Below are 25,130 nucleotides of genomic sequence, written 5' to 3' on the forward strand. Positions count from 1 at the left end.
ACATGAGTACATGACATGACAACTTTTTTTTCTCTCTTTTGGGCAAACCCCATGAGAACTCTACCGAGAAGTTATTGTCAAAAATTGAAATAGACTCAAAAGTCGGTTCAATTAAAGTAAACAAACCGAGTTTGGCCATTTCAACTTTTATTGTAAGAACTAAGAACACAACTTCGACTGTCCCTGTGGAAGATATAATTTTACATGTCCGAATTCCGGAGAAGAAAAAGATGAAGTGATTGATTAAATTGAAATCGATCACATCAACCATCTCTTTCTCTCGCCTGCAAAGTTATCTCCTTTTCAAACCGAACGAATCAATTCGGGAATCTTCATCTTTCTACGTGTTTTCTCAGCTATGTATCTCTGGGTTCGACTTCAGTAAAAGCTTCACCAGCCATGGATTTCGTTAGGTTCTTGTTCGCTTCATCTTTCTTTGTAATTGCTTACTGTTTTCGTGAAAATTCGAAATTTAGTGTTTTGCGTTCTCTATCTCTCTCTCTCTAGCACACTAATTCCAATTCCTTAGGAAGGGTTTTTGGTGAATAAAGTTAGGGTTTTTAATTGATTCAATACCTTGTGGAATAAATTAGGGGTTTTTGGAGGAAGCATAGAAGGAAGGTCTTGGTGACGGCTGGTTGTTTGGGAAGTGGGTATTTACTCTACAAACTATACAATTCCCATACTCGTAGGCTTGCTGATTTGGAACGAGAACTCGCTCACGAGCGTGAAAATGACGAAATCATCAAAACCCAGTTAAGTTCTGTGCTCATAAAAACTGATCCTTTAGACTTCAGTTCTTATGGATTCTCTAACGGACCTGTCTTGTTTGTACTCTTGTTTAGAATGAAAGCACATTTCGAGAGTATTCAGATGATTGTGGATTCGACCACACTGCCTCACGCAATGCAGTTTTTGAGTATCCGTATCAGCGAGGAGATCGATGTCTCTCATGTTATGGACAGACTGAACCAAGGGAAAGGAATGCTGAGTCCACCTGAGAAACTTCAGCTCTGGGATGAGCTCAAGATTTTGAGTATGCACTGCAGTCACCTACTCTTACTCTATCAAATTCTGTTTCTTACCTGTATATTCATGTTATTTGCCAGGTTTCACGAGGATGGTTTTGTCTCTGTGGTCTGTGACAATGCTTAGCTTATACATTAGGGTTCAAGTCAACATTTTAGGCAGACATTTGTATGTTGACACCGCTCGAGCTCTTGGCAGCTCTCATTTACTTGTAAGATAATATGCTTCCCCTCTTCTCTGTATTGGAGAATTTGCTGTTTATTAAACGATACTGCACATGTTCTTTACTGCTCTCATTTGCTCGCAAGTATGATTCAGTGTACTTTGCTTATCTCATCCCCAACAAGCTATTTCTCGGGGAAACTCACTGGTTGTTCTGTTAAGAACTTGTATAATTATGTCTCTAGTAGCTGTGTTTAATTGCGATAACGATTATGCATTTGACCTATCTGTGGACTAATACTCTGGAATCACCTATCTTTCTTTGATATAGTTCCAGATTACCTTTTAAAGCCACGGCCGCTTGTCCTGTGATCTGCTTGCCCTGTGAGCTTTCAACAGTGTATCTATTAAATTTGTTTCTTTTTGTTTGCAGGAAGAGGTAGATCTCATTGATAGAGATGATGAACAGAAGTTTTTGTCGAGTGCTGATTTTCTTGTCACCAATGCAATGCCAAGTTTGATTTCAGATATGCAGGGTTCAGCCGAGGAAGTCCTTAAAGGGTACATTGCAAAAATTCGTATCTAGATCGTTTATAATTTGACTATTGTTGGAAAAACTCTAATATGTTTTTGTGTGTTTAATTGCAGAAAGCAGTTAAAGGATGTAATTACCACAAGAGTTCTTCAAGAAACCGTGATGCAGATTGTAGATGTGTTTATGAGCACTGGAAGCCCACATCACTGGGTTGATTATTTAATGATGCCTCAAGACACAAAGCTTTCAAGAACCACAAGTGACTCTTCTGATGAAGCTGTGTCCAAGTTTCATCAACTCATGGTTGAGACTCGAGAAGTACTCATCAGGTAAGTAATGTCTATCTGCTAAGATAAACACACAATTTTTCCTCTTTCTTACACTCTTGGATGATTGTGGGGAATAAACTTATCTCTTGGTGTCTTTCTTGTTGCAGCACTGAATTCACAAATATAGTCGAAATTTCGCTCAAGTGCTTCACGGATGTGTTGGTAGAGGAAATGGAAACGCAGACTGAAGCAGGCGGTTTGGCTACAGGGAAACCATTGGCAAAGGTCTTACCACAGATTGAGAAGACAATGAATGTGATTACAGCTGAACCAAGCAAGAACCGGTTCTTACAAATCATCAGAGATCTGCCTGAAGTTAAACTCTTTTTTACTCTTTTATACGCTAATATGCCGCAATAGCAACTTTTGTTTGTTCTCTTAGAAATTCCCCAAAGTGTTTTGCTATTTGCTTTCTTTGTAGGGGGGTCTTTTAGCTTGAAAGAAATGCAGGAATTTTCGTGTTTTGAGCTTGTAGAACCAAAGTTGATTTCATTTATTTGTTTTGATTAGAAAAGAAGAGCATTTGTTTAATAGGACACTTGGAACTTTGATTAGAAAATAAGTAAAGCAACTTGCATTTAAAGTGTCCACGATCCCTCCACTGCGTTCGTGCCTTGCACACAAGTCAACGGAACAAAGGTTGACTTTTCCAATCTATAGCTGCTACAAGCGCAAGATTTTATACACATCCGTAATTAATGAGATTACCGGAGAACAAAAGTGTAAGAGTTATCGCAGGTTGTCGGATAAAATGTATATTCAGATGACAGATGGAGTTCCTCCGCCACCAGAGCAAAGTTCGTTAGACCACCGGGTTGGTCAGATCACCCTTTCATTCATTACCCATTTGTATTAATCTCATCGGCTTTACTTACGAAGACTAGTCTTGGTTTTCCATTTTTGATTACACATAGATTGACGAGCTTGAGAGACAGAAAGAGATCGATGATTGGCTTCCGATAACTTCATCGAGAAACGCGAAATGGTGGTACTCCACGTTTCACAACGTGACTGCCATGGTTGGAGCTGGCGTCCTTGGTCTCCCTTTCTTCATGGCCCAACTCGGATGGTACACAATTTTGATTGTTTTCAACACATTATCTTTTAACTTGTTTGCTTTTGCATTTATTTGTTAAGTTTTGTTCACAGAAGTAAGAAGATATATATTATTTTTAGTTTTCATCAAATCTTTGCAAATTTTGAACATACAAAAAGATGTAATTTGAATACATATGTAGTTTTTTAATTTCTTACTACATAAATTTACTTTTGATTTGATTAGTAATATTCGTGATATTACAAAGTCTTGTTATATATGTTAGGGGACCAGGCATAGCAGTCCTGATACTATCATGGATAATAACACTTTACACGTTATGGCAAATGGTGGAGATGCATGAGATGGTTCCCGGAAAACGCTTTGATCGCTATCATGAACTTGGTCAGTTCGCATTTGGCGAACGTCTTGGCCTTTATATTATCGTCCCTCAGCAAATCATTGTTGAAGTAAGCATTCCAGATTTGATAGTACAAACTATTGACATAAAATAAATGTCATACTACCATTTTTTATATATAGTCTTGATATTGGTTACTCTTTAACAAATAAAGGTTGGAGTATGCATAGTTTATATGGTCACCGGAGGACAGTCGTTGAAGAAGTTTCACGAAATCGCCTGTCAAGATTGCTCACCGATCAGACTTTCTTTCTTCATAATGATATTTGCTTCTTCTCATTTCGTTTTATCTCATCTCCCAAACTTCAACTCCATCTCGGGTGTCTCTCTTGTTGCGGCCGTCATGTCTCTTAGGTATACTTAATAAATCTTATATTCTCATAGTTATATTTAAACATGTGCATAGTTTATGACCTGAAAACCTGATATATTGTAAATGATGAAAGTTCAAGTATGCTTCTAAAATATTTTTACATTTTTTTTCAAAAAGTGGTACATGATTCATCATTTATGTGTGTTTTTAGTTATTCGACAATTGCGTGGACAGCAACAGCCGCAAAGGGCGTTCAAGAAGATGTTCAATATGGTTACAAATCAGGCACGACCGCGTCAACAGTCTTAAGCTTCTTTACGGGACTTGGGGGCATTGCGTTTGCATATGCAGGTCACAATGTGGTGCTTGAGATCCAAGCAACGATACCCTCTACACCAAGTAACCCTTCTAAAGGTCCTATGTGGAGAGGAGTGGTGGTGGCTTACGTGGTTGTGGCCTTGTGTTATTTCCCCGTTGCTTTGGTTGGCTATGGAGTTTTCGGAAACGCGGTTTTGGATAACGTGTTGATGTCGCTCGAAACGCCCGTTTGGGCCATTGCAACTGCTAACTTGTTCGTCGTTATGCATGTCATTGGTAGTTACCAGGTCAGTCCAATAATTTTTAAATCGATCCATGGAAGTTTCATTGATCAATCAATTGAGATCTATCTGATTTCTGAATGGACACATTACGGTCCAAAATTCACTTCTTAAAAGTTAGTCTAGGTTTTGAACTACATGAGACACATTGCGAAATTTTGATATCCTAAATATAAAATTTCCACTTGCACTCTTGCAGATATTCGCGATGCCGGTTTTCGACATGGTGGAGACATTTCTGGTTAAGAAACTGAATTTCAAACCCTCTACAGTTCTTCGTTTCATTGTACGAAATGTTTATGTTGGTAAGTACGTTGGCATGTACTATATAGAGTCTGCATTATCAACTTAATTAAACAACATTCGTGTTAAAATATAATTGAAGATCTAGACTTTGTCTTGCATGATTATTAATGTATTCAAGAATATATCTGAATTAGATATTTGATTAATACTTGTAACATTTTTGTATAATGTGTGAGGACAGCTTTAACGATGTTCATTGGGATAATGATACCGTTCTTTGGGGGCCTTCTCGCTTTCTTTGGAGGATTTGCGTTTGCTCCAACATCGTATTTTGTAAGTGTATATATTGGTTCTTAAATTTTGAACTTAACGCAGATTAATTTTCATGTATAGTAAATTTCAAATAGTGTATATATAAACTTTGTATGCTTTACAATTTGTTATGCAGCTTCCTTGCATAATGTGGCTGCTAATCTATAAACCAAAGAGGTTTAGCCTGTCGTGGTGGACGAATTGGGTAATATCTCTTTTTTTGGGTCCAAATTCGTTAATTCTTTAGAATTACATTATTTCAAATTAGTGCTTAACTTTCAAAACCGGCCTTGGACTTTAGCTTAAACAAGATAAATTTGAATTTGCTTCAAACTAACAATGAGATTCTTATGTAACAGGTATGTATAGTGCTTGGAGTTGTTTTGATGATCTTATCATCAATAGGAGGGTTAAGGCAAATCATTATTCAGTCCAAAGATTACAGTTTCTTCTCTTGATTAATTTCTCCCTTCTAACACAATCTACAATAGAAAAAAATGATTTTTCTTTATCATATACATATATTATCAATTTTTCATCATGTATTTATCCCGAATAAGAAGCTGCTAACTGCAAGTGCAAAGTCTTCTAACTCAAATTAATCGATCGAATGATGAATGATTGAATACACAGAAGGAAAAATAAACAGTTTAGAAGAAGCTACACAATAAAATATTGAAATCTCTGGTTAAGTATCTTATATTAAGATTAATATGTATATATGTGTATACAATGATAAAGAAGAATCATAAGCTCTAAGTAAGGCTTACACTAAGACAAGAACAGAGACATAACAAGACCAATCCCACGAGCGACTCTCTTTCGACCTTACTACTCGAATATATTGCAAGAACCTACAGAGCAATATGTTAGAGAGCTGTGAAGTAACTTCTTGGCTGGGTTCTTGATTCTTCAACTGAGCCAAGAACTCGAATAAATCATCTGCAAATCTGAAAAATTCAACCAAAATCCACCAAGCCCTCTCAACTCAGTATTTCGTCTGTAAGAACCTCCCGACTCTTTTTTTTGTGCAACCTCCCGACTCTTTCTGACAACAAACCTGAGAGATTATGAGGTTGGTAATAATCCATACCATCGCAGGTTCACTTTTCGCTTTGGTTATCTCCTATGAACCGTTAACCCCATTTAGTTGATGCCTTGGCGTGGTTTTTACTTTTGTTCTTCTTTAAGAGCATTGACATGTGGTTAAGATCATTCAGACTTGACTTGGACTCGCCTTGTAACCACAACAAAGCCTCATGAGCTGCATCCTTCTCTGCATTTTTCTTACTACCACATGGCTTTCCCATGAAATCCAATCCATTGAAGGTAACCATAGAGCGGAACTGGTTGTTCTTAAGCTGTCTTGTCTTGTACACAGGTGATCCGTGTCCTGCTCGGGCAAGTAATGTCTGAAGTTGGTTCTTGTTGTTTTCACCACCGCTGTTCTGAAGCTGAGCCCCTACATCTTTTAACTTCTTTGCTGGTGTAGGGCTTAGAGCTTTCCGGCCATAGACGAATCTGCCCTCACATTGGTCCTCTGACACAAGTAATCTAATGGCAGTCATAAGTTTGTCGTATAGTTGAATATCAAGTTTTGGATTCACAAGCTGTAGAAAAGACGAGAAACAAACTTTGTCAACGAGGGTAAAAACAACAAAAGGTGTATACTAAAGACTACGGTTGGAACTGTACCTTATTCTGAATAAGTTCGTCGAGCTCTCTTTTTAACGAAAGGTATGTATATGCTAAAGTAGGTTTCATGAAAAACTCCAGATATCCTCCAAGCATTTTGAGATGACCATCCTATGGGGATCACAGAGACGACAAGATGTAAATCAGATGTGAAAATAAGAACAACAAGGAAGGAAATTGACAAAATAGGATGTGATTATAACTTACAAATCCACCGGAAGAGATTTTATCTCCAAACAAAAGAAGAACAGAGTCAGATACAGCAGTAGAGTCTCGCAGAAACACAGAATTAACTTTCACTTTGTCGTTGAAGACTAGCCAAGGGAAGGGAATCATTGGTACATTGCCATTCACAGAACTCTGAAAAATACAAAAAGCAGGTGTTGGTCATCCACTAAAGATCTCTATAGGGGAGTTTGAAGACTGGTAAGCTAAAAAGATGGACTCACCGAGTATAGAAGCACTTGTCCATCTTCCATTGTCTTGAGCGTAATTGACTTTTCCTTATTCTGCGAGGGAGAATTGTTTATTGTAGGGTAAAACTACAAAATTTAGAAGAAAAAAAAAGAGGTTGAAAGTAAATGCAAAGGTAAGGACGACTCACAACAACAGAACAGACTCCAGGGAACATGCCAGCACAAATGATTGCGCGTACAAGATGTTCATCATGACTCAGCTTACTGCAACCTTCAATGTTATCAATCAGAGAAGCCTCCTTGAGGAGATTGAAGAATTGTTTCCGCATAGAGTCCATGGCCTTAAGAGTTTGAGAAGAGAGAAAGTTCTTCCAGCAATAGTCGTAACCAGAATGTGTTCTTTCAGCATCTTTCCAACCATTGTATGCTCGAACCAATGTCAAATGATCACTGTAATCACGGCCAGAGAACTTGGACCTTGCTGTTTCTGCTAGCTGCAATAATAGGAATCAAGTAAATAACTAGAGGCACTTCTTGGCTTTCTGCTGACCTCCAGTCAACTGAGAGGAGCATTTCGCCAAAAGCAATATGAATGAATCACATGAATCATTCACTAATAACTTACATCTTTTTTGTCAAATGGCATAAGGAATGGGTCTCTGACACTAAGACCAGCAACAACTGTCATTACTGGATCTAGACAGTTGAAGATAGCCCCTAAAATAAGCATTTTTCCAAGTTTAGGCTCCACAGGAAGCATTGACAGATTTTTCCCTGCATAGAGCATATTATGAGTTCCTGCCAGAACTTGAGAAAACAGATATTTAAGATAACAGAAAAATCTCCCATAGAAACACACCTAAAGGTGTTAAATTTTCATCGTCATCAAGAGCCCCAATGATTTTTAGATACTCAACAGCATTTTGGACCTGAAAACCAACATGACCATCAAGACTAAATGTTAAACCCAAAGGATAACCCAACGAGGAGAGAACAAAAAAAATGTAGCAGAAATATACCGATAATGCTTCAGGAGGTTGCAATGCCCTGGAGAGGAACTCCGAAATGCTTCCAAGTCCTAGGCTTTTAATTTGTAAACACAGAGACTGCAACGGCGTCCTTAGAAGTTCCGGCTGCTGGTAGTCAGCAAAAGCTTCGTAGACACATCTAGGATAGAGGTGATAACATTCTCCAGGCATAACACGACCAGCTCTTCCTCTTCTCTGTAATAGAGGAAAAGAAAAGGCACAATTATATACAACTACACACGAATATAAATCAAAATTTACTTTGAGCAGTAGTCATTATGTCTATCTCTTACTTGGCGAGCAGCTGCCTTTGAAATCCAAGATGGAAGCAGACAAGGGGTATTGTTAAGCGCATCATAAGATGTTTCTTTTGCTTTCCCACAATCAATCACATATACAACATCATTGATGGTGATACTTGTCTCAGCCATATTGGTGGCCAGTACTATTTTCCTAATTCCTTCTGGAGGTCTATCAAAAATCAGCCTCTGTAGAAAATAAAATGAAAACATCATCATAAAAAATGACAGCAAGAGCAGAATAAGATAAATTTTAAAATTATAACATGTGTTGTACTTGTATGCATAGATAGGCAAATAATGGACACTAGATTTACCTGCTCAGAGCTGGCCATGGATCCATGACAGGCAAGTAACAAAACTTTGTTCGGGTCTCCTAGAAGAGAATGAGCTTCAAGCTGATTCTTCAAGGAGTTTATATCGTCCCAACCGGTCATGAATACCAAAACAGCACCAGGTCTCTCTCCTTTAACGATGTGACAGAGTACATTTTCAATGAGGTTAAAGCCTATTGAATCAGGACTCCAGCATGACAAAGAATCTCTAGTACGAAAGTTGTATCCTTTGAAGTCTGCAGCTTCAAGAGCATCCTGCTCACACATTCAGAAGAAGAATACTTTTACGCAAATAATCTGAGAAGATACAATGTATGTAGTGTAATATAACATAACTTCTTCTGTACCTCTACTGCAGAGGATATTAGGGATTTTCTTTTTTTGAACTGAGCTTGTTTTTGCATCTTCCATGTCTTTTCCTCACCATAATCATCAATTTGATTATATGTTGTCAGCCTGTACCCACTCGTCTCAAGATAATCCTCCAAGAAATGGGCTCGGACAGGGTATGTAAAACCCTGTACATGAATTTTCACTTTAGTTCAAACACTCTTCTAAATGAGTTACATTTCACCGGATATGGAGAAAGAAAAATGTTAAGCAAAAGAATCTGCGTAAGCATAAACTTACTGGGATATGCATGGCTGGTGCACCACCAAAATAAGAAGAAAAGAGCTCAGCGTTCAAAGTAGCACTCATTAAAATCAACTTTAGGTCAGGTCGACGAGGAAGAAGATCTTTCAGGACAATAAGCAGGAAATCTGACAGAAAAGAGAAAGAGTGTGTTAATATGATACTGGCAGTTACTGATGGCATTTATTCCCTTTAGTAAATTACCAAAATTTACCTTCATTCATTCCACGTTCATGAATCTCATCAACTACGACATGAGTCACACCTTTCAGGCTACGATCCACAAGTAACCTTCTAAGTAAAACACCAGTTGTACAAAAAAGAAGACGTGTATCTCTCCCTCTCATTCCTTCAAGCCGCACTTTGTAGCCAACCTTCCAAGAGAAGAGAGTGCGAATCAACCTCCATAAGTTTTGTCACATTATAGAACTTCCACTTATGTCATAGTGTTGAAATCAGATTTGTTCATTCCAATAAATCAATATAGGTAGATTAAATATTCCAGTGTCAAAAAAATTCACAAAAACTGGTCACAGAGCGTAAAACTTACAGATTCTCCAATTTGTTCTCCACGTTCTGCAGCAACTCGTTCAGAAACAGAAATAGCCGATATTCTTCTAGGCTGGGTACATATGATGCTGCATGTAGCTCCACGGGCAGCCTCGATCTCAGATTCTAATATGTACTGAGGAAGCTGTGTTGTTTTACCACATCCAGTTTCTCCAGAAACCACTACGACCTGCAGGAGGCACACGAAGGCACGCAGGGTGTCAAACAGTTAGAAATTAGTTGATATATGTACATGAAGTAAATGGAAGAATTGCGGTTCACCTGGTTTGCTGCAATGGCTTTCAGTAGTGCATCTTTCTCTTTGTAAGCAGGAAGGGTTTTGCGAAACCCTACCATTTTCTGGCCTTCTGGAGAATCCTGCCAAAGAAGACAGAGATATATTTAACTAAATATGAAGAAGGAAAATGATTGACAGCATAAATCATAACAAGGCTACAGCTTCTGAGAAACCAACCACCCATTGCTGTTGCTTGCTCTTCAGTTGTAAGCTTCTTGGGCGGAGTATTCTTTCCCTAGCAAGACTATTTTGCATCACGGTCTCTGGTGTCTCATAGTTTCCATAACCGTTTGCTAAACTTTCACTACTATTTTGCCTGGGCATCTCCGGAATCAATGTTTTTTTCTGATCGAGGAAAGAATGTAGATGGGCATCTACTTCGCTTTGTAGACCAAAAGGCAAAACCACCTTTTATATCCAAGACGCCATGAAAATGAACAAAGCATAAAAACATGTAAGAACCCTAACTATTTAGGAAACTTAATTAGCCAGCTTAGCATCACTAGGTATCTCTTATAAGCTCCCTATCCCGGTAAACAAAAGGTAGACTCAAAAGCATATAAAGAACACTAAGAATCACTCAAATACCTCTCTTTGTGGGCGTTTATCATCAAGATCAGGTCTATAATTTGGCAAAGGAGCTTTACTAATGACAACAATCTTCGAATACTGACGGCTGCAAACAACAGAACATATCTCTATAATCTTCCAAAGAGTTAAATCAACCTCAAGGAAATACTACACTTGGTAATATAACAAAAATCTACCTGTGTAATCCCATCCTAGTTGCCAAAGCAGAGATATGATCAAAATCACGCCGATCTTTTCTCTCCCTTGAAACAACTTCTTGGTCTTCTTTGTTCCGGAGAAGCATAGTTAGTTTAAATCTCCATTGATCAATGTTATCAAGAGTCGAACCCGCCTAAAACACAATTAACAAACGTCAAAGACCTCAACTTTGACAAGTGTTGGAGAAACCACAAAACACCCTTTAAGCCAACTTACCATTTGCTGAGACTGAGAGGACCCAACATCTCTATCCGACTCATCACTTGATTCATAGTCATTGTAAGCAATACGTCCATAGCCAGAGTTTTGCCTCTGAAAATATGGTAAATTAGCTGCTCTCCACTCTATTCCAAGAGTCGAAGAAGAAGCATCACCACGAGCTGCTTTCACACACAAGACCCTTGACCTCTGAGAATGCGTAACCAATCCACCTGACCTCCGGCAATGAAGAGACCTTACTACAGAGGAAGGTCTCAACAACAATTTAGGGCTCCGATGAAGCTGGATGGAATTATGTTGAATAAACATGGAGGCAGCACCGACGACGGCGTTAGGTCTGATATGTCCTCGGAAAATTGCAGAGTAAAGTTGCATTTTTTTCGAGATTAGAACATCTGAAGATGCTAAAAGAGTCGAACTTTCCGACCAAAGACCCGTTCTTTCTTTTGTCTCTGTTCTTCTGTGAAGTAGAACAGAAACAATGTTATGGTGGAAAGGTGAGGTTTTTGTGAGGCTGCGTAGGTGCCACAACCCTTTCAAATGACGGCCACGACGGGGAAGAAGACGCTGAGAGTTTTTCATTGGGCTTCTTTCTTGGGCCGAATAGTATTATTGGGCTAACTTTTTAATTTGGTTTAGTACACAAATTTCATCTGAAAGTTTGTCAGTTTCATGTCCATTAGTCTATTTATAGATTCTATCTACAAAAGTAGAATCGGAATTAAGTTAATCATTTGGATTGACACTAACATTTTGATACAGTAAAATTGCATGTTCTTAGATTAGATATAGCATTAGGAAACAAAACAAAAATAAAACTACCAAGATCCTTTCTTTGACCTGTAGAAAAATAAACTTTTTATAGCATATTATAAATCACAAGGGACAATATTGATCATATTACATAACGAAAGAACTTCAATTGTAAAAATTTAGAGACAAAGCCATTTCTATCATCAAGTACAAAGATTTGCAAGATTTGATAAGAAAATGGACTAATTGTGGTGCTAGTTGTGAAAATGTTTATAAATAACATTACTTACACGCGTTTCCGTTATTATAACATGCAACCATATATAGGCATACAAACAACATAAGTGCTTTGTTTCATGTTGTTTTCCAAGACTTTTAAAAGAAATTATAATACAAAGAACTATAAGTTAAGAGGAGGAGATTTTTGGCTGTAGAATCGAGCAATAACCTTATCTTCAAGAACTGCTAAGGTTTCCGAAGAGTTGATACACATAGGTGTCTTGTATTGAGCAACCGAACCACCTTTGGAGATGAAATATTCCATGAGAGAATCAAATGTTCCTTGTTGCACCACTTTTATCTCTAGAGCTCCAATTGACCCTTCTTTACTCCTTAGTCTTTTATAAAGAGCATCAAACGATTCCTCTAACGCATAGCAACATTCTTCCAATACATTTTCATCAAGCTCAACAACATCGTCAACATCTTTTGCTTTGAGTTCCCAGTAAAAGACGTAGTGACCTGGAAAACTGGAGATATCCGCATAACATGTGAAACCCGTCAACATTGAATTTGAAGACTCAAGAACAAGGGTCGCACTAGCCAACCCCTTTAAAATGTCCTGTTCAGTTGTTGCTTCACTATTGACGCTTAACACAATATTCTTTCTGCGTACGAATCTAAATTGAGGTGTGTTATTGTAGAATCCAGTCACCTGTAGAATATCTCCAATAAGATACCTGTGTAGACCAAAATAACTAGTAACCACGGTTTCATAATAGCACCCTAGCTTGACACCGACAAGATCAACAATGGTGTTCATATCTTCCTCATGATCAATAGGTAGAAACTCAAAGTAGGAGATATTGGGCAGAAATGTGTAGGACACATCTTGTGGTTTGGATAAAGGATCCACATTCACCCCAAATATACTTTCAGAAGACCCATATACCATGGAAACTATAGGAAGCTTGTTGGAATAGAAGTCCAATGTTGGAATGTATTGGGCCATTTGTCCTGTAACAATGCATTCAATAAACTTTGCTTTGGGCCAAAGTCGTGTGATGATACCTTCCCATGACTTGTGGCTGCATTCTTGTTCAATCACATCAGCCAATTCAGGGTCAGGTCCTCCAAGAATGGCTGAGACAGCATTTTTGCAGTCAAGGTCAGTGATCCACTCACTAACATGACCTGACCGGATATTACTAGACAATTCCTTCCAGTAAATTTGAAGAGCATTTATTGCTTTGATTAAGGCATGAGCAAATGTTGCACTAACTCCCACAACCTTTTCTCTCTGGGAAAGCCCACATAGAAGATGACAATACACACTTTGGTTGTTGTCGGGGCACAATATGACTTGGTCGGGGCTTGTGTACTCAGAATTACATTTTGATGACCGGTTTTTGAAGTAATCGCTCATGAAATAGCTTGTAAATGATGAAGAAAGGGCTAATCCGGAGGGAGTTTTGGATTCTAATCTGTTGTAAAGAAACGCCATTTTCTTTCCTTTCTCATCTACCTTGTCACTGAAATGTCTATAAAGTAGAATGAGATCAATCTTAGTCGTGGAAGCTAAGAAAACAAAAAACAAAATAAATATCTATTAATTAAATTTTGAATCAATTAATGAATAAATGATTCCACAAACGATTTTAAAATAACACGATTTTTCTTTGGATTTCTAAATCATTAAAATCTATGAGCCAATATTTATAACTTATAATTTGTGTAGCAACGGTTAAGAAAGGACTTACTTGGAAGTAATGAGAGAGGATACAGCCAAAAGGTATCCAAGATTCTCTATGTACTTATCGTTCACTGGAAATATTTTATGTATCCCTCCTGAAGTTCCCGTGCTACACACAACCATCACCTCCAAATCAAAACTAGTACTTGATCCATTGATTAATCATAATGATATATTTATGTACCTTTGGACGAATCTTGTAATGGTTCCACCTGAAATCACATCCGAGGGCTCTCCATTCGCAACACGTTCGATATAAGGCTTGACATCATTGTAGCTCACCACCGGTACGTTCTTCTTGAACAACTCTTTATCAGAGCTTCCATCGAGAAAACGTTTGAGATACTCTGTGTTGGCGTTAAGTGTGAGTATCTCCTTCAATACATCATCTTGTATTTGCTTTGCGTTCGTTGTTAAGACCTCCAAATCCTTGAGCTCAACGCTTAAACTCATATTTGGTTTTGTTCTCTAGTTCTCTAGTTCACTTTAATGTATATGTTTTTTTTTTAATCTCTAGTAAAGGGCTTTTAGCGATATATAGCACTGTAAGAATTAATGTCTAGACAAAATTCAAAATGGGACCAAACTATTTATTTTGATTTGTATAGATCAATTATTCACTCACAGAACTTAGAAATGTGTGCCAATCCATTCGAACACTACCTCTCAAAGTAATAATTTTTGTTTGTTTGGTTAAAAACCAAACCGACAAAAAGTGTGATGGTTGATTTTTAAAATTATATCCCCTATAATATTTTTTTTTAAGAAAGACAATGTTGCTTATGTGGCAAAACCATAATTTTCCTCATCTATTTTTTTTTTTTTTCAATTTACATTTATCTTTGTTATCAAACACTTTAATTATACTGTAGTTATTCTATTATTTTAAAATCAATAACCAAGTTAATACATTTTAGTATTGAATACACTTACCGAAATTATTTTTTTGAATTATTAATATTTAAACTTATATATAAAACATTCCTTATGTATTGAAATAAATTATATTTTTCCATTCAATTTTTTTCTTTTCTATATAACAAAAAATTAATTTGATTAAACTAAAATAATAAATTATATGACCTAAATTTTACACAATATTTTTTTTATAAAGATTACATATTGTTTGCATCCATTCTATTTTCTACCCTGGATTAAATTTTATTTGAATATCTTTTGTAAAAGTTTAAAGACAAAGTCATTTCTATTATCAAGTACAAATATTTGCAAGATTTGATAAGAAAATTGACAAACGGTGGTGCTAGTTGTGAAAATGTTTCTCCTATGTTTCCAAATAACATTACTTACATACATTTCCGTTATTATAACATGCAACCATCACCAATAGGCATACAAACATCTCAAGTGCTTTGTTCATAGTTTTTCCACGACCTTTTCTTTATTCAAGCATATAGAATACAAAGCACTATGAGTCAAGAGGAGGAGATTTTTCGCTAAAGAATCGAGCAAGAACCTTGTTTTCAAGAACTGCTAAGGCTTCAGAAGAGTTGATACATATGGGTGTCTTGTATTGAGCAATCGAACCTCCTTGGGAGATGAAATATTCCATGAGGGAATCGAATGTTCCTTGTTGCACAACTCTTATCTCTAGAGGTCCGATACACTCATCTTTACTCCTATTTTTTCTATATACTTCATCAAATGACTCCTCTAATAAAGAGCAACATTTCACCATTACTTTCTCCTCAAGCTCGAAAACATCTTGAACGTCTTTAGCTTTGAGTTCCCAGTAAAAAACGTAGTGACCTGGAAATGTGGAGATATCTGCATAGCATGTGAAGCCCATCAACATTAAATCTGAAGATTCAAGAACCAGTCCCACATGATTCAACGCCTTTAAAATGTCTTCTTCAGTTGTTGTCTCCGATCTCACGCTTAAAACCACATTCTTTCTATGTACAAATCTAAATTGAGGTGTGTTATTGTAAAATCCAGTAACCTGTAGAATATCTCCAATAAGATATCTGTGTAGACCAAAATAATTAGTGACCACCGGTTCATAGTAGCACCCTAACTTGACGTCGACAAGATCAACAATGCTTGCCATGTCTCCCTTGTGATCAACAGGTAGAAACTCGAAGTAGGAGATGTTCGGCGCACATGTGTAGGAGGTATCTTGTGGTTTGCATAGAGGATCCACATTCATCCCAAATGTACTTTCAGAAGACCCATATGTTGTGGAAACTATAGGCAGCTTGTTGGAATAAAACTCCAACATTGGAATGTATTGAGACATTTGTCCTGTTATAATACAATCAATATATTTGGCTTTGGGCCAAAGTCGTGTAATAATACCTTCCCAGGACTTGTGGCTGCATTCTTGTTCAATAACATCAGCCAATATTGAATCAGGTCCTCGAAGAATGGTGGAGACAGCGTTTCTGCCCTCAAGGTCAGTGATCCACTCACTAACATGACCTGATCGGATATTGCTACACAATTCCTTCCAGTGTTTCTCAAGAAAATCGATGGCTCGAACCAAGACAAAAGCAAAGGCTGCACCTACTCTCACAACCTCATCTCGCTGGACAAGCCCGCATAAAAGATGACAATACAAACTCTGATTATGGTCTGGGCACAATATAATTTGGTCAGGGCTTGTGTACTCAGAATTACATTTTGATGGTCGGTTTTTGAAGTAATCGCTCATGAAGAAGAAAATACAGCAAAGACCGGTAAACCAGAGGGTGTTGCCGATGGCGGTTTAGTGCAATGAAACTCCATCGCTTTTCCTTGCTCGCCACCGCTATCAAAATGCCTATAGTCCAAAACAAAAAAGATCTTAGTTGTGGAAATTAAAGATAAAATATACAGAGTATCTTATTTATCATTTGAGAAATCAATTAAAGAAAAGTGTTCATGTCTCAGCACCAACTTTATTTGTTGGAAGCTCTTTTACATTTTAAAGTTGATGAATATCAAAAAAATTCTTAGCATAAACAAATGAAAATGAACTTATGTAATTTACGTAATGGTAGACCAATGTAGTCATTACATATGTTATAGCTTATATATAACACTTAAGAGAAGGAAATTACTTGGACATAGCGAGAGATCGTAGAGCAATAACGTATCCCAACTTTTCAATGTACTTATCGTTCACTGGAAATACCTTTTGTTTCCCTCCTGAAGTTCCGGTGCTACACAAAACACAAAAAAAACTACTATATATGAGTACTAGCTAGAGTCATACCAAGCAAAATCAAAACTAGTTGATCCATTTTAGTTATGTGATGATTTTACCTTCGGAGGGACATAGTGATCAGTCCACCCGAAATTATAATGAGACTACTATGTAAGAGTACTAGCTAGAGTAATAAAAAAGCAACCAACACCTTAAAAATCATCATAACTAGTTCATCCATTAATTGCCATATGAGAAATTTACCTACGGAGGAACATAGTGATAGGTCCACCAGAAATCACATCCGAGGGCTCTCCATTCGCAACACGTTCGATATAAGGCTTAACATCATCATAGGTAACCACCGGTACGTTCTTTTTGAAAAGCACTTTATCAGAGCTCCCGTGGAGGAAGCGGTGAAGATATTCAGTGTTGGCATTAAGTGTGAGTATCTCTTCCAATACGTCTTCTTGTATCTGCTTTGCATTCGATGTTAGCTCCTCCAGATCCATCAGATTTAAACTTGGATTCATCATATTTCAATAAATTTACTTTTTAATTTATTTGGTTTTGATCTCTCATCTCTGCTAAGGGGTTCTTTATACGGCAGTATATAACACTAAACAAACTAATTTGTATAAAGAATGTCACAACCGATTTGTTTTTATTTGCATAGATTATTACGCAAGTCAGTCAGAACTTGGACAATCGTGCGAGTCGATTTAACAACAAAAGTAAGCTGTCAACTATTTTAATCTATTTGTATCTTAATAGATAGGAAAATGCTAATTCATTAATATTAATTAACTCGATTTTTTCAGTCTAGTGGTTGTTCAAGACTTTCATACTTTGTCTTTTACACCAGATTTGGAGTTTAGTTCTAAAAGAATGCTACTTAATTGCTGTTTATCAATATATATTTAAGATTTTATTTTATTTTTGTTAATTTTTTGTTTTTCCAATGTATTTGTATTTTCAAATGTTTTGACAAAATGAGAAGTAATTCTCATCTCCTCATCAAATTTGTTATAACAGTTAAGAAAATACAATGTATTCATCAAACACTGATATATAAAAGAAAAAAGATTGTTACCTACACAAATTATATAGACATATCTAGAAGAATTTACATGCTCTCATTAGTTTTCGGAGTCAAGCTATGCAACATTTTTTCCAATAATTTGTTTTTATCATGTTTTAGATGAATATGTAATCTGTAGGGCACGAAATAGTACAACCCACGAGACTACACATATCATCATCACATAAAACAATTTAATAGTTAATGATTTCAATTTTCAACATTTATTGAGATATGATGTGGAAAGATTATAGGGAACAAGTACAAGTTTTAATTGTTTATCTTCATATTAGTGGCTGGTATGTACAGTTTGATATTAGTTGCTGGTATGTCATTTAGTTTGACGAAAGAACAACATTTTTCTTACTATTTTTTTTCTGTTTATGTGGCAGTCCACAATTTTTCTTACTCTTTATTTTTATTTTTTTATTTTTGTAAAGATCTAACTTCACTTCAATCTCACAAAAACACGAATCAACTTCAGCACTAAGAATCGAATTGATCAGAACTGAAAAAAAGTAAAAGAAAAGCTGAACACAGAGAATTTAACGAGTTCACGTTCCAAACCGGAACGCTACGTCTCGCCGGAGAAACCTCTCCGGAAATCCACTAGAACTTGGGAACTTAGTCTCTGTTACAATGCTTTCAAGCTTTCTCTCACTACACTCCTCTCTCTCTTTGATCTCAACAAACTCTTATCACGATCTAACGGAATTACAGAGAAGAAGAAGAAGAAGATATAGTTACAGAGCTCATGCGAAAAGACCAAAACGCCCTCAAGCTTGTTATGACTTTAGTCAGCTCGCCTCACGTGTTTCTCACGTGCTTCGCTTGAATCACAACAGACTTCGAACCCTCTCTTTCACCGAGAGTTTCTCCCACACTTAGACCCGAAGACTAAAATCTGAGTCACTTCTTACAATTCTCCACCTTGACTCTGATTGTCTTCCTTGTCTCAACTTGTTCTAGTTCTTGGATCTCCCCTCCAGTACCTGAGATTCACCTCTCAGTTCTCAGTAACTCGGAGCATATGCAATGCTCCTTCAAACTTCTCCACAGGCAACACCTTAGTAAAAATGTCTACAGGATTGCACTCACTTGCAATCTTCACCACTTTAACCAGACCTGCATTTATGATATCTCGAATGAAATGTAACCTGATATCAATATGCTTTGTCCTTTCGTGATGTACAAAGTTCTTTGCCAAAGCAGTAACACTCTCTGAATCACAATTCACCTCCACACTCTCCTGTGAAAAACCAAGTTCTTCAGAAAAACCTCTCAGCCACAAAGCCTCTTTAACAACATCGGTTAATGCCATATATTCTGCCTCTGTAGTAGAGATAGCTACCACCTTCTGCTGCCGTGATTTCCAATTAATGGTGTTCCCACCAATAGTGAAAACATAACCTGTGATTGACCTCCGGTTATCATAATCACCACCATAGTCAGAGTCACAGTAACCTCTTAATAAGAAGTCTTTATTCTTCCTGAAGCAAAGCTTCTTTTTCTTTGTGCCTTTCATGTACCTCAAGACCCACTTAGCCGCTTGCCAATGATCCTTTAATGGTCTACTCATGTACGACTGATCACTTCAACTGGATAAGCAAGATCTGGCCTCGTGCCTATCATTGAATACATGATGCTTCCAACAGTGTTTGAGTAAGGTACAATCTTCATTCTGTCAAATTGTTCCTGATACTCTTTTTCAGTAGCTGCTCTGAGCTTGAAATGGATTCCTAGTGGTGTTGACACAGGTTTAGCCTGATCCATCTGACTAGATCTCAAAACTTTCTTCACATAACCTTCCTGTGATAGAGTCAACACACCTGCAGCTCTATCTCTAGCAATCTCCATGCCTAAAATTTTCTGAGCTTCACCTAAATCCTTCATCTCAAACTCTTTACCCAGTTACTGTTTTAACTCCATGATACTTGACTTTTCTTTAGCAGCTATCAACATGTCATCTACGTATAGGAGTAGATACCCATATGACTTATCACTTTGCTGCTTCAAGTATACACAACTGTCATAAGCGCTCCTAGTGAAATCAATACTCTTCATAAACTCATCAAATCTCAGATTCCACTGTCTAGGAGATTGCTTTAGACCATATAGGGATCTTTTCAGTAAACATACCTTTTCAGGGTATTTCTTATCTTCAAAACCTTCAGGTTGAGCCATCAATATCTCTTCATCAAGAAATCCATGTAGGAATGCTGTTTTAACGTCCATCTGATGCAGCTCCATGTCAAACTGAGCCACCATTGAGAGCATAAACCTGATAGACACATGTTTAACAACTGGTGAGAAGATTTCATTATAATCTACACCTTCTTTCTGTGTAAAACCTTTGGCTACCAGCCGAGCTTTAAATCTAGGTGCTTCCACTCCGGGAATACCAGCTTTCCTCGTGAAGACCCATCTGCAACCAATGATTTTCGCATTTACTGGTTTATCTACTAAGTCCCACGTGTGGTTTTTTTCCCATGGATGACATTTGTTCTTTCATAGCTCCATTCCATAATTCCCAATCTTGATCACTTAATGCTTCTTGATATGTCTTAGGCTCAGAACTACCCCCATCTTCTGTATTGTAGGCAAAACCAACCATATTAGACTCATTATATCTTCTGTTCAACTTTACTGTTCTTTTCTCTCTGTCTCTTACTAGTAGGTAGTTACTGAGATCCACTTCTTCGGTAGAATTATCACTGCTGCTTCCTTCTTCTTCATGAGTTTCTGTCTGCACTTGATTCTGTTCATTAACAGTCTGTTCTTCAGTAACTCCACCTTGCTCAACGCTCTCTTGTTCTGTCATACTTTGATCTGTGATATTAGATATCAGCTGATTAGAACCTTCTCCTATGTTCTCCATGACTTCTTCATAAGAACTGTTCTGAGAATCAGTTTTAATGTCTTTGTACATCACTTCCTCTATGAATATCACGTTTCCACTAATGACACACTTCTTTTCTTCAAGTAGCCAAACTTTATATCCTTTAACACCCTCAGGATAGCTCGTGAATATTCCCTTCTTTGCTCTAGGATTCAACTTCCCTTGATCTGCGTGTACATAAGCCAAACAACCAAACCTTCTCAATGAACTCATATCCGGTAAAGCTCCTGTTCATCTTTCTTCTGGCAGCTCAAAGTTCGTTGCAGTATAGGGAGATCGATTTATCAAATACACTGCTGTAGCAGCAGCTTCTGCCCAAAATCTCTTTTCCATACCACTTTCACTTAACATGCTGCGAACTTTATCCATTATAGTTCGATTGAGTCTCTCAGCGACACCGTTCTGTTGAGGTGTGTAAGCAACAGTCTTGTGCCTTACAATGCCTTCCTCTTTACAAAACTTCTCAAAGTAATGGTTACAGTACTCTAAGCCATTATCAGTTCTGAGTTTCTTAACCTTCTTATCAGATTGATTTTCCACCATTTTCTTCCATTCAACAAATTTCTCAAAAGCTTCATCTTTCTTCTTAAGAAAATATATCCACACTTTCCTGGAATAGTCATCAATGAAGGAGATGAAGTATTGACAATTTCCCAAAGATGCTGGATTATGAGGAGATCCCCATAAATCTGAATGGATATAAGCTAGCTTCTCCTTTGTAATATGCTGAGCAGATGGGAAACTGACTCTATGATTTTTCCCATAAATGCAGTCTTCACAAAACCTCAACTCATGAATCACTTCCCTGTTTAAACAACCCTTCTTCACTAATATCTCCATTCCCTTCTGACTCATATGACCAAGTCTGTTGTGCCATAACACAGTTTCATCTTTGGATTTCTCAGAGACATTTGATTCAGCTATCTCAGCTTCTCTAAGAAGTATATACAACGTTTCTCTTTTCTGTCCTTTAAGAACAGTAGAGCATCCTTTAACCACCTTGAGAATACCATCTTGAGACTTGAACCAGCATCCTTTGTCTTCTAAGGTTCCTAAAGAAATTAGGTTCCTAGACATTGTTGGCATGTATCTCACTTATGTTAAAGTAATCTGTGTCCCATCAGAGTTCTTGATTCTTATGTTTCAATTCCTTTTACCTGAGACAAAGAATCATTTCCCATTTTAATATAACCAGATTTCACTTCTCTAAAATCTGAAAGTCAATCTCTCCTTGGTGTCATGTGGAATGAACAGCCTGTATCTAGAACCCATTCGTCTGCAGTATTCCCTGAAACAAAAAGATTCTCTTCTTCTGCCATTAGAACCATTGCTGGATCATATTCAGCTTTAGCTATACTCGCTTCTCCTTTATCTGAACTTGATCCTGATCCTTTATCTTTGTTTCTTTCAAGCCATTTGAAACACTGTTTCTTAAAGTGTCCCTCCTTACCACATATCCAGCATACTCGCTTACCATCTCGAGACTTAGATCTTGATCTCCCTTTACCCTTCTTCCCTTGGTTATTGTTGGAAGATCCTTCTTGTCTTCCTCTAGCAAAATTCCCTTCTGATACAGATCGATTACTCTGTGACAACTCTCTTTCTTTGTCTCGAGCTGCAACCATCACATCATCTAACCTCAACTTTTCTCGGCTATTACTATACTTCATGGTTTCAACTAAACCATCATATCTTGAAGGCAACGAACTTAGCAATAGAATTGCTTGAACCTCATCAGTCACCTCAATCTGCAAATGATTCAAATCAGCCACAATCTTTAAGAAATCATCAATATTCTCATCGATTTTCTTGTTTTCTTGCATCTTAAAAGTATAGAAACTTAGCTGAGTAAAGACTCTATGAGGTAGAGATCGAATCATGAACAATCGATCTAGAGTTCCCCAAGCTTCTGCTGCAGTTTGACATAGCTCGATCTTTCTTAAGACCTTATCTGCAACATTAAGGAAGATCACATTCTTTGCTTTATCACATCGCTCAAGCCTTGCTGCATCATCTGCGTCTCGTTTCTTCCTTTTCTCCGGATCTTCTTCTTCTTCTGCAGTGAGCGGCAGAGACGATGTTCCGATGACAACATCCTTAAGTCCAATGACGCTTAGATATGCCATAATCCTTGTCTTCCACAAGGAGAAATCTCCTGATCCATCAAAGATCGCGATCGGAGTTCCTACCATCTTAGATTCGCACTCGCTCAACAACCGTGAGCTCTGATACCAATTTGTAAAGATCTAACTTCACTTCAATCTCACAGACACACGAATCAACTTCAGCACTAAGAATCGAATTGATCAGAACTGAAAGAAAGTAAAAGAAAAGCTGAACACAGAGAATTTAACGAGTTCACGTTCCAAACCGGAACGCTACGTCTCGCCGGAGAAACCTCTCCGGAAATCCACTAGAACTTGGGAACTTAGTCTCTGTTACAATGCTTTCAAGCTTTCTCTCACTACACTCCTCTCTCTCTTTGATCTCAACAAACTCTTATCACGATCTAACGAATTACAGAGAAGAAGAAGAAGATATAGTTACAGAGCTCATGCGAAAAGACCAAAACGCCCTCAAGCTTGTTATGACTTTAGTCAGCTCGCCTCACGTGTTTCTCACGTGCTTCCCTTGAATCACAACAGACTTCGAACCCTCTCTTTCACCGATAGTTTCTCCCACACTTAGACCCGAACACTAAAATCTGAGTCACTTCTTACAATTCTACTATATGTATTGCCCTAAAATATATTCTATTATTTTAAATAAAAAAATTATATAAAAAACATATTTTAATAATTAATAAACTTTCCAAAAATAATATTTTGAATTTCCAGAAGAGAGTTTTTAGTGTACCCGTTCTTGCATTCATCTTATCTAGTTTAAATTGGTGGTTGGTTTTCGACAAAAACAAAATTGGTGGTTGGTCTGTGCTTAGTGTGTCCATATTTAATTTATCAATCAATCAACTTATATATTTCTAAAATTAATAGAGTGGTTGGCTTGTTGTTTTGTCGTGTTTTCTGAATGAGTCGAATTAATTCAGCATTTCAATTTTATGTTATTTTATTTTTTTAAATTATATTTTTTAATTTTATTCAGTTCATATCATGATCATTAAATTATATTTAAATTAATTTTATCTGTTCTATATCCTGATCATGCATCATGCAAATGTTTGAAAGAAGTCTTGTATCTTTTGGTCTTCTGACCACTCAACTGCAAAACTTCTTTTGTACCCCGAGAGTGTGGCCGCACTAGTAATGTTAAGGAGTCCAAACAGCTCTTCTTTGGATCAATCAACTCGGGAAACAATCTTCACATGATACAGTTGATGGTATATTATCATTGGCGGACCTATGTACAAGAAAGGGGGTTCAACTGACCCACCATAAAATTTGATTTTTCTTTAAAAGTTTATGGCCTTAGTAATTTGAACCCACTCAATATTTGTTTTGACACCCAACTAATTACAGTTCAGTGTTTGGTTTGATTGAAAATTATAAAAAAGTCCACAATAGATAAGTTACTTATCATAAGTATTTATGTTTCTAAAATTAAAATAGTCAATAATTAACCAACGAAACCTCATTAAATCATATCCTATTGACCTAAATTAAGCCTAATGACCTAACTATTTTTCTACTGAGTTTGAAACGTTCGTTCGCTCTTTGGTTTCAAAATTTCATCTTCATCTTAATTTACCACATGGATCAAAATATTATTCATCTCCACCATAGTAAATGCAGATTTAGATTAAGATGTGTTATAAAAGAATTTTTGTACTTTGTTTAACAGTATTTTTAAGAAGAAAAAAAATTAGTTATGATTTGATTTTAAAAAGATTTTTGGGTCCGCCACTGTATATTATATTAATTATTATATCAAATCTAGTTAAAATGGGTTGATTAAAGTTAAGACTCTGAATCTTTTTCCTTGTGTTTATTGGGTATTGAAAGAGGAATGAGGGAGCTAAAGAAGCTTGATAGAACAACATTTGTGGGAAATATCTCTATATTTTCTTACAAATGTTTAGT

The 25,130-nt window shown here is 37.0% G+C and overlaps 5 protein-coding genes and 1 pseudogene across 10 annotated transcripts; 2 read left to right on the forward strand and 4 right to left on the reverse strand.

Annotated features, from left to right (window-relative positions):
* Nucleotides 1-94: 94 nt before the first annotated feature.
* Nucleotides 95-2,741, forward strand: PEX3 (peroxin 3). 2 transcript variants are annotated; one of them, NM_001160938.1, is made up of 9 exons: nt 182-413; nt 594-755; nt 846-1,036; nt 1,110-1,240; nt 1,348-1,418; nt 1,523-1,559; nt 1,625-1,752; nt 1,840-2,055; nt 2,163-2,565. In NM_001160938.1, the coding sequence occupies exons 1-9, from the start codon at nt 400-402 to the stop codon at nt 2,413-2,415; spliced, it is 1,203 nt and encodes a 400-aa protein (NP_001154410.1). In that variant the 5' UTR covers nt 182-399; the 3' UTR covers nt 2,416-2,565. The 2 variants fall into 2 exon arrangements, with proteins under 2 accessions (NP_683410.1, NP_001154410.1); NM_148569.5 differs by lacking the exons at nt 1,348-1,418; nt 1,523-1,559 and having other exon boundaries at nt 95-413; nt 2,163-2,741.
* Nucleotides 2,742-2,751: 10 nt separating this feature from the next.
* Nucleotides 2,752-5,612, forward strand: AT1G48640 (Transmembrane amino acid transporter family protein). The gene is made up of 9 exons (NM_103760.3): nt 2,752-2,869; nt 2,970-3,124; nt 3,378-3,561; nt 3,667-3,866; nt 4,037-4,430; nt 4,624-4,729; nt 4,912-5,003; nt 5,119-5,187; nt 5,342-5,612. The coding sequence occupies exons 1-9, from the start codon at nt 2,807-2,809 to the stop codon at nt 5,438-5,440; spliced, it is 1,362 nt and encodes a 453-aa protein (NP_175297.2). The 5' UTR covers nt 2,752-2,806; the 3' UTR covers nt 5,441-5,612.
* AT1G48650 (DEA(D/H)-box RNA helicase family protein) lies at nt 5,580-11,788 on the reverse strand. Of its 2 annotated transcripts, NM_001160939.1 has the most exons (20): nt 11,241-11,775; nt 11,003-11,157; nt 10,824-10,911; nt 10,413-10,643; nt 10,220-10,315; nt 9,939-10,127; nt 9,603-9,762; nt 9,386-9,516; nt 9,103-9,273; nt 8,738-9,010; nt 8,415-8,609; nt 8,113-8,316; nt 7,953-8,022; nt 7,719-7,867; nt 7,282-7,587; nt 7,127-7,186; nt 6,885-7,037; nt 6,678-6,788; nt 6,157-6,592; nt 5,847-6,030 (listed from the first exon to the last, which is right to left on the reverse strand). In NM_001160939.1, the coding sequence occupies exons 1-20, from the start codon at nt 11,616-11,618 to the stop codon at nt 5,966-5,968; spliced, it is 3,621 nt and encodes a 1,206-aa protein (NP_001154411.1). In that variant the 5' UTR covers nt 11,619-11,775; the 3' UTR covers nt 5,847-5,965. The 2 variants fall into 2 exon arrangements, with proteins under 2 accessions (NP_175298.2, NP_001154411.1); NM_103761.6 differs by having other exon boundaries at nt 5,580-6,592; nt 11,241-11,788.
* A 445-nt stretch (nt 11,789-12,233) lies between these two features.
* AT1G48660 (Auxin-responsive GH3 family protein) lies at nt 12,234-14,486 on the reverse strand (the record flags this gene model as incomplete). Of its 2 annotated transcripts, none has more annotated exons than NM_001333346.1 (3): nt 12,234-13,756; nt 13,976-14,077; nt 14,153-14,486. In NM_001333346.1, 3 exons carry the CDS (start codon nt 14,419-14,421, stop codon nt 12,397-12,399), a joined length of 1,731 nt encoding a protein of 576 aa, NP_001322825.1. The 2 variants fall into 2 exon arrangements, with proteins under 2 accessions (NP_001322825.1, NP_175299.1); NM_103762.1 differs by having other exon boundaries at nt 12,397-13,747; nt 14,153-14,421.
* Nucleotides 14,487-15,243: 757 nt separating this feature from the next.
* AT1G48670 (auxin-responsive GH3 family protein) lies at nt 15,244-17,738 on the reverse strand (the record flags this gene model as incomplete). Of its 2 annotated transcripts, NM_103763.2 has the most annotated exons (4): nt 15,276-16,513; nt 16,663-16,747; nt 17,028-17,129; nt 17,378-17,649. In NM_103763.2, the coding sequence occupies 4 exons, from the start codon at nt 17,647-17,649 to the stop codon at nt 15,395-15,397; spliced, it is 1,578 nt and encodes a 525-aa protein (NP_175300.1). In that variant the 3' UTR covers nt 15,276-15,394. The 2 variants fall into 2 exon arrangements, with proteins under 2 accessions (NP_001321105.1, NP_175300.1); NM_001333347.1 differs by having other exon boundaries at nt 15,244-16,747; nt 17,378-17,738.
* Nucleotides 17,739-19,200: 1,462 nt separating this feature from the next.
* Nucleotides 19,201-23,294, reverse strand: AT1G48680 (annotated as a pseudogene; the record flags this gene model as incomplete). The annotated part of the gene is made up of 1 exon: nt 19,201-23,294.
* Between the last annotated feature and the right edge of the window lie 1,836 nt (nt 23,295-25,130).

The sequence above is a fragment of the Arabidopsis thaliana genome, assembly GCF_000001735.4.
Source record: "Arabidopsis thaliana chromosome 1 sequence".
NCBI classification, from domain to species: Eukaryota; Viridiplantae; Streptophyta; class Magnoliopsida; order Brassicales; family Brassicaceae; genus Arabidopsis; species Arabidopsis thaliana.

Coding starts and splice junctions, on each gene's coding strand:
- PEX3 (NM_001160938.1), top strand. Junction 1,419..1,522: donor GGTTGTTCTGTTAAGAACTT/GTATAATTATGT, acceptor TCTTTGATATAG/TTCCAGATTACCTTTTAAAG. Junction 1,753..1,839: donor GCCGAGGAAGTCCTTAAAGG/GTACATTGCAAA, acceptor GTTTAATTGCAG/AAAGCAGTTAAAGGATGTAA.
- AT1G48640 (NM_103760.3), top strand. CDS start 2,807: ATGTATATTCAGATGACAGATGGAGTTCCTCCGCCACCAGAGCAAAGT. Junction 3,867..4,036: donor GCGGCCGTCATGTCTCTTAG/GTATACTTAATA, acceptor GTGTGTTTTTAG/TTATTCGACAATTGCGTGGA. Junction 5,004..5,118: donor TTGCTCCAACATCGTATTTT/GTAAGTGTATAT, acceptor TTTGTTATGCAG/CTTCCTTGCATAATGTGGCT.
- AT1G48650 (NM_001160939.1), bottom strand. CDS start 11,618: ATGCAACTTTACTCTGCAATTTTCCGAGGACATATCAGACCTAACGCC. Junction 10,316..10,412: donor GCAAGCAACAGCAATGGGTG/GTTGGTTTCTCA, acceptor CTTCTTTGGCAG/GATTCTCCAGAAGGCCAGAA. Junction 7,868..7,952: donor TGAAAATTTAACACCTTTAG/GTGTGTTTCTAT, acceptor TGCTCTATGCAG/GGAAAAATCTGTCAATGCTT.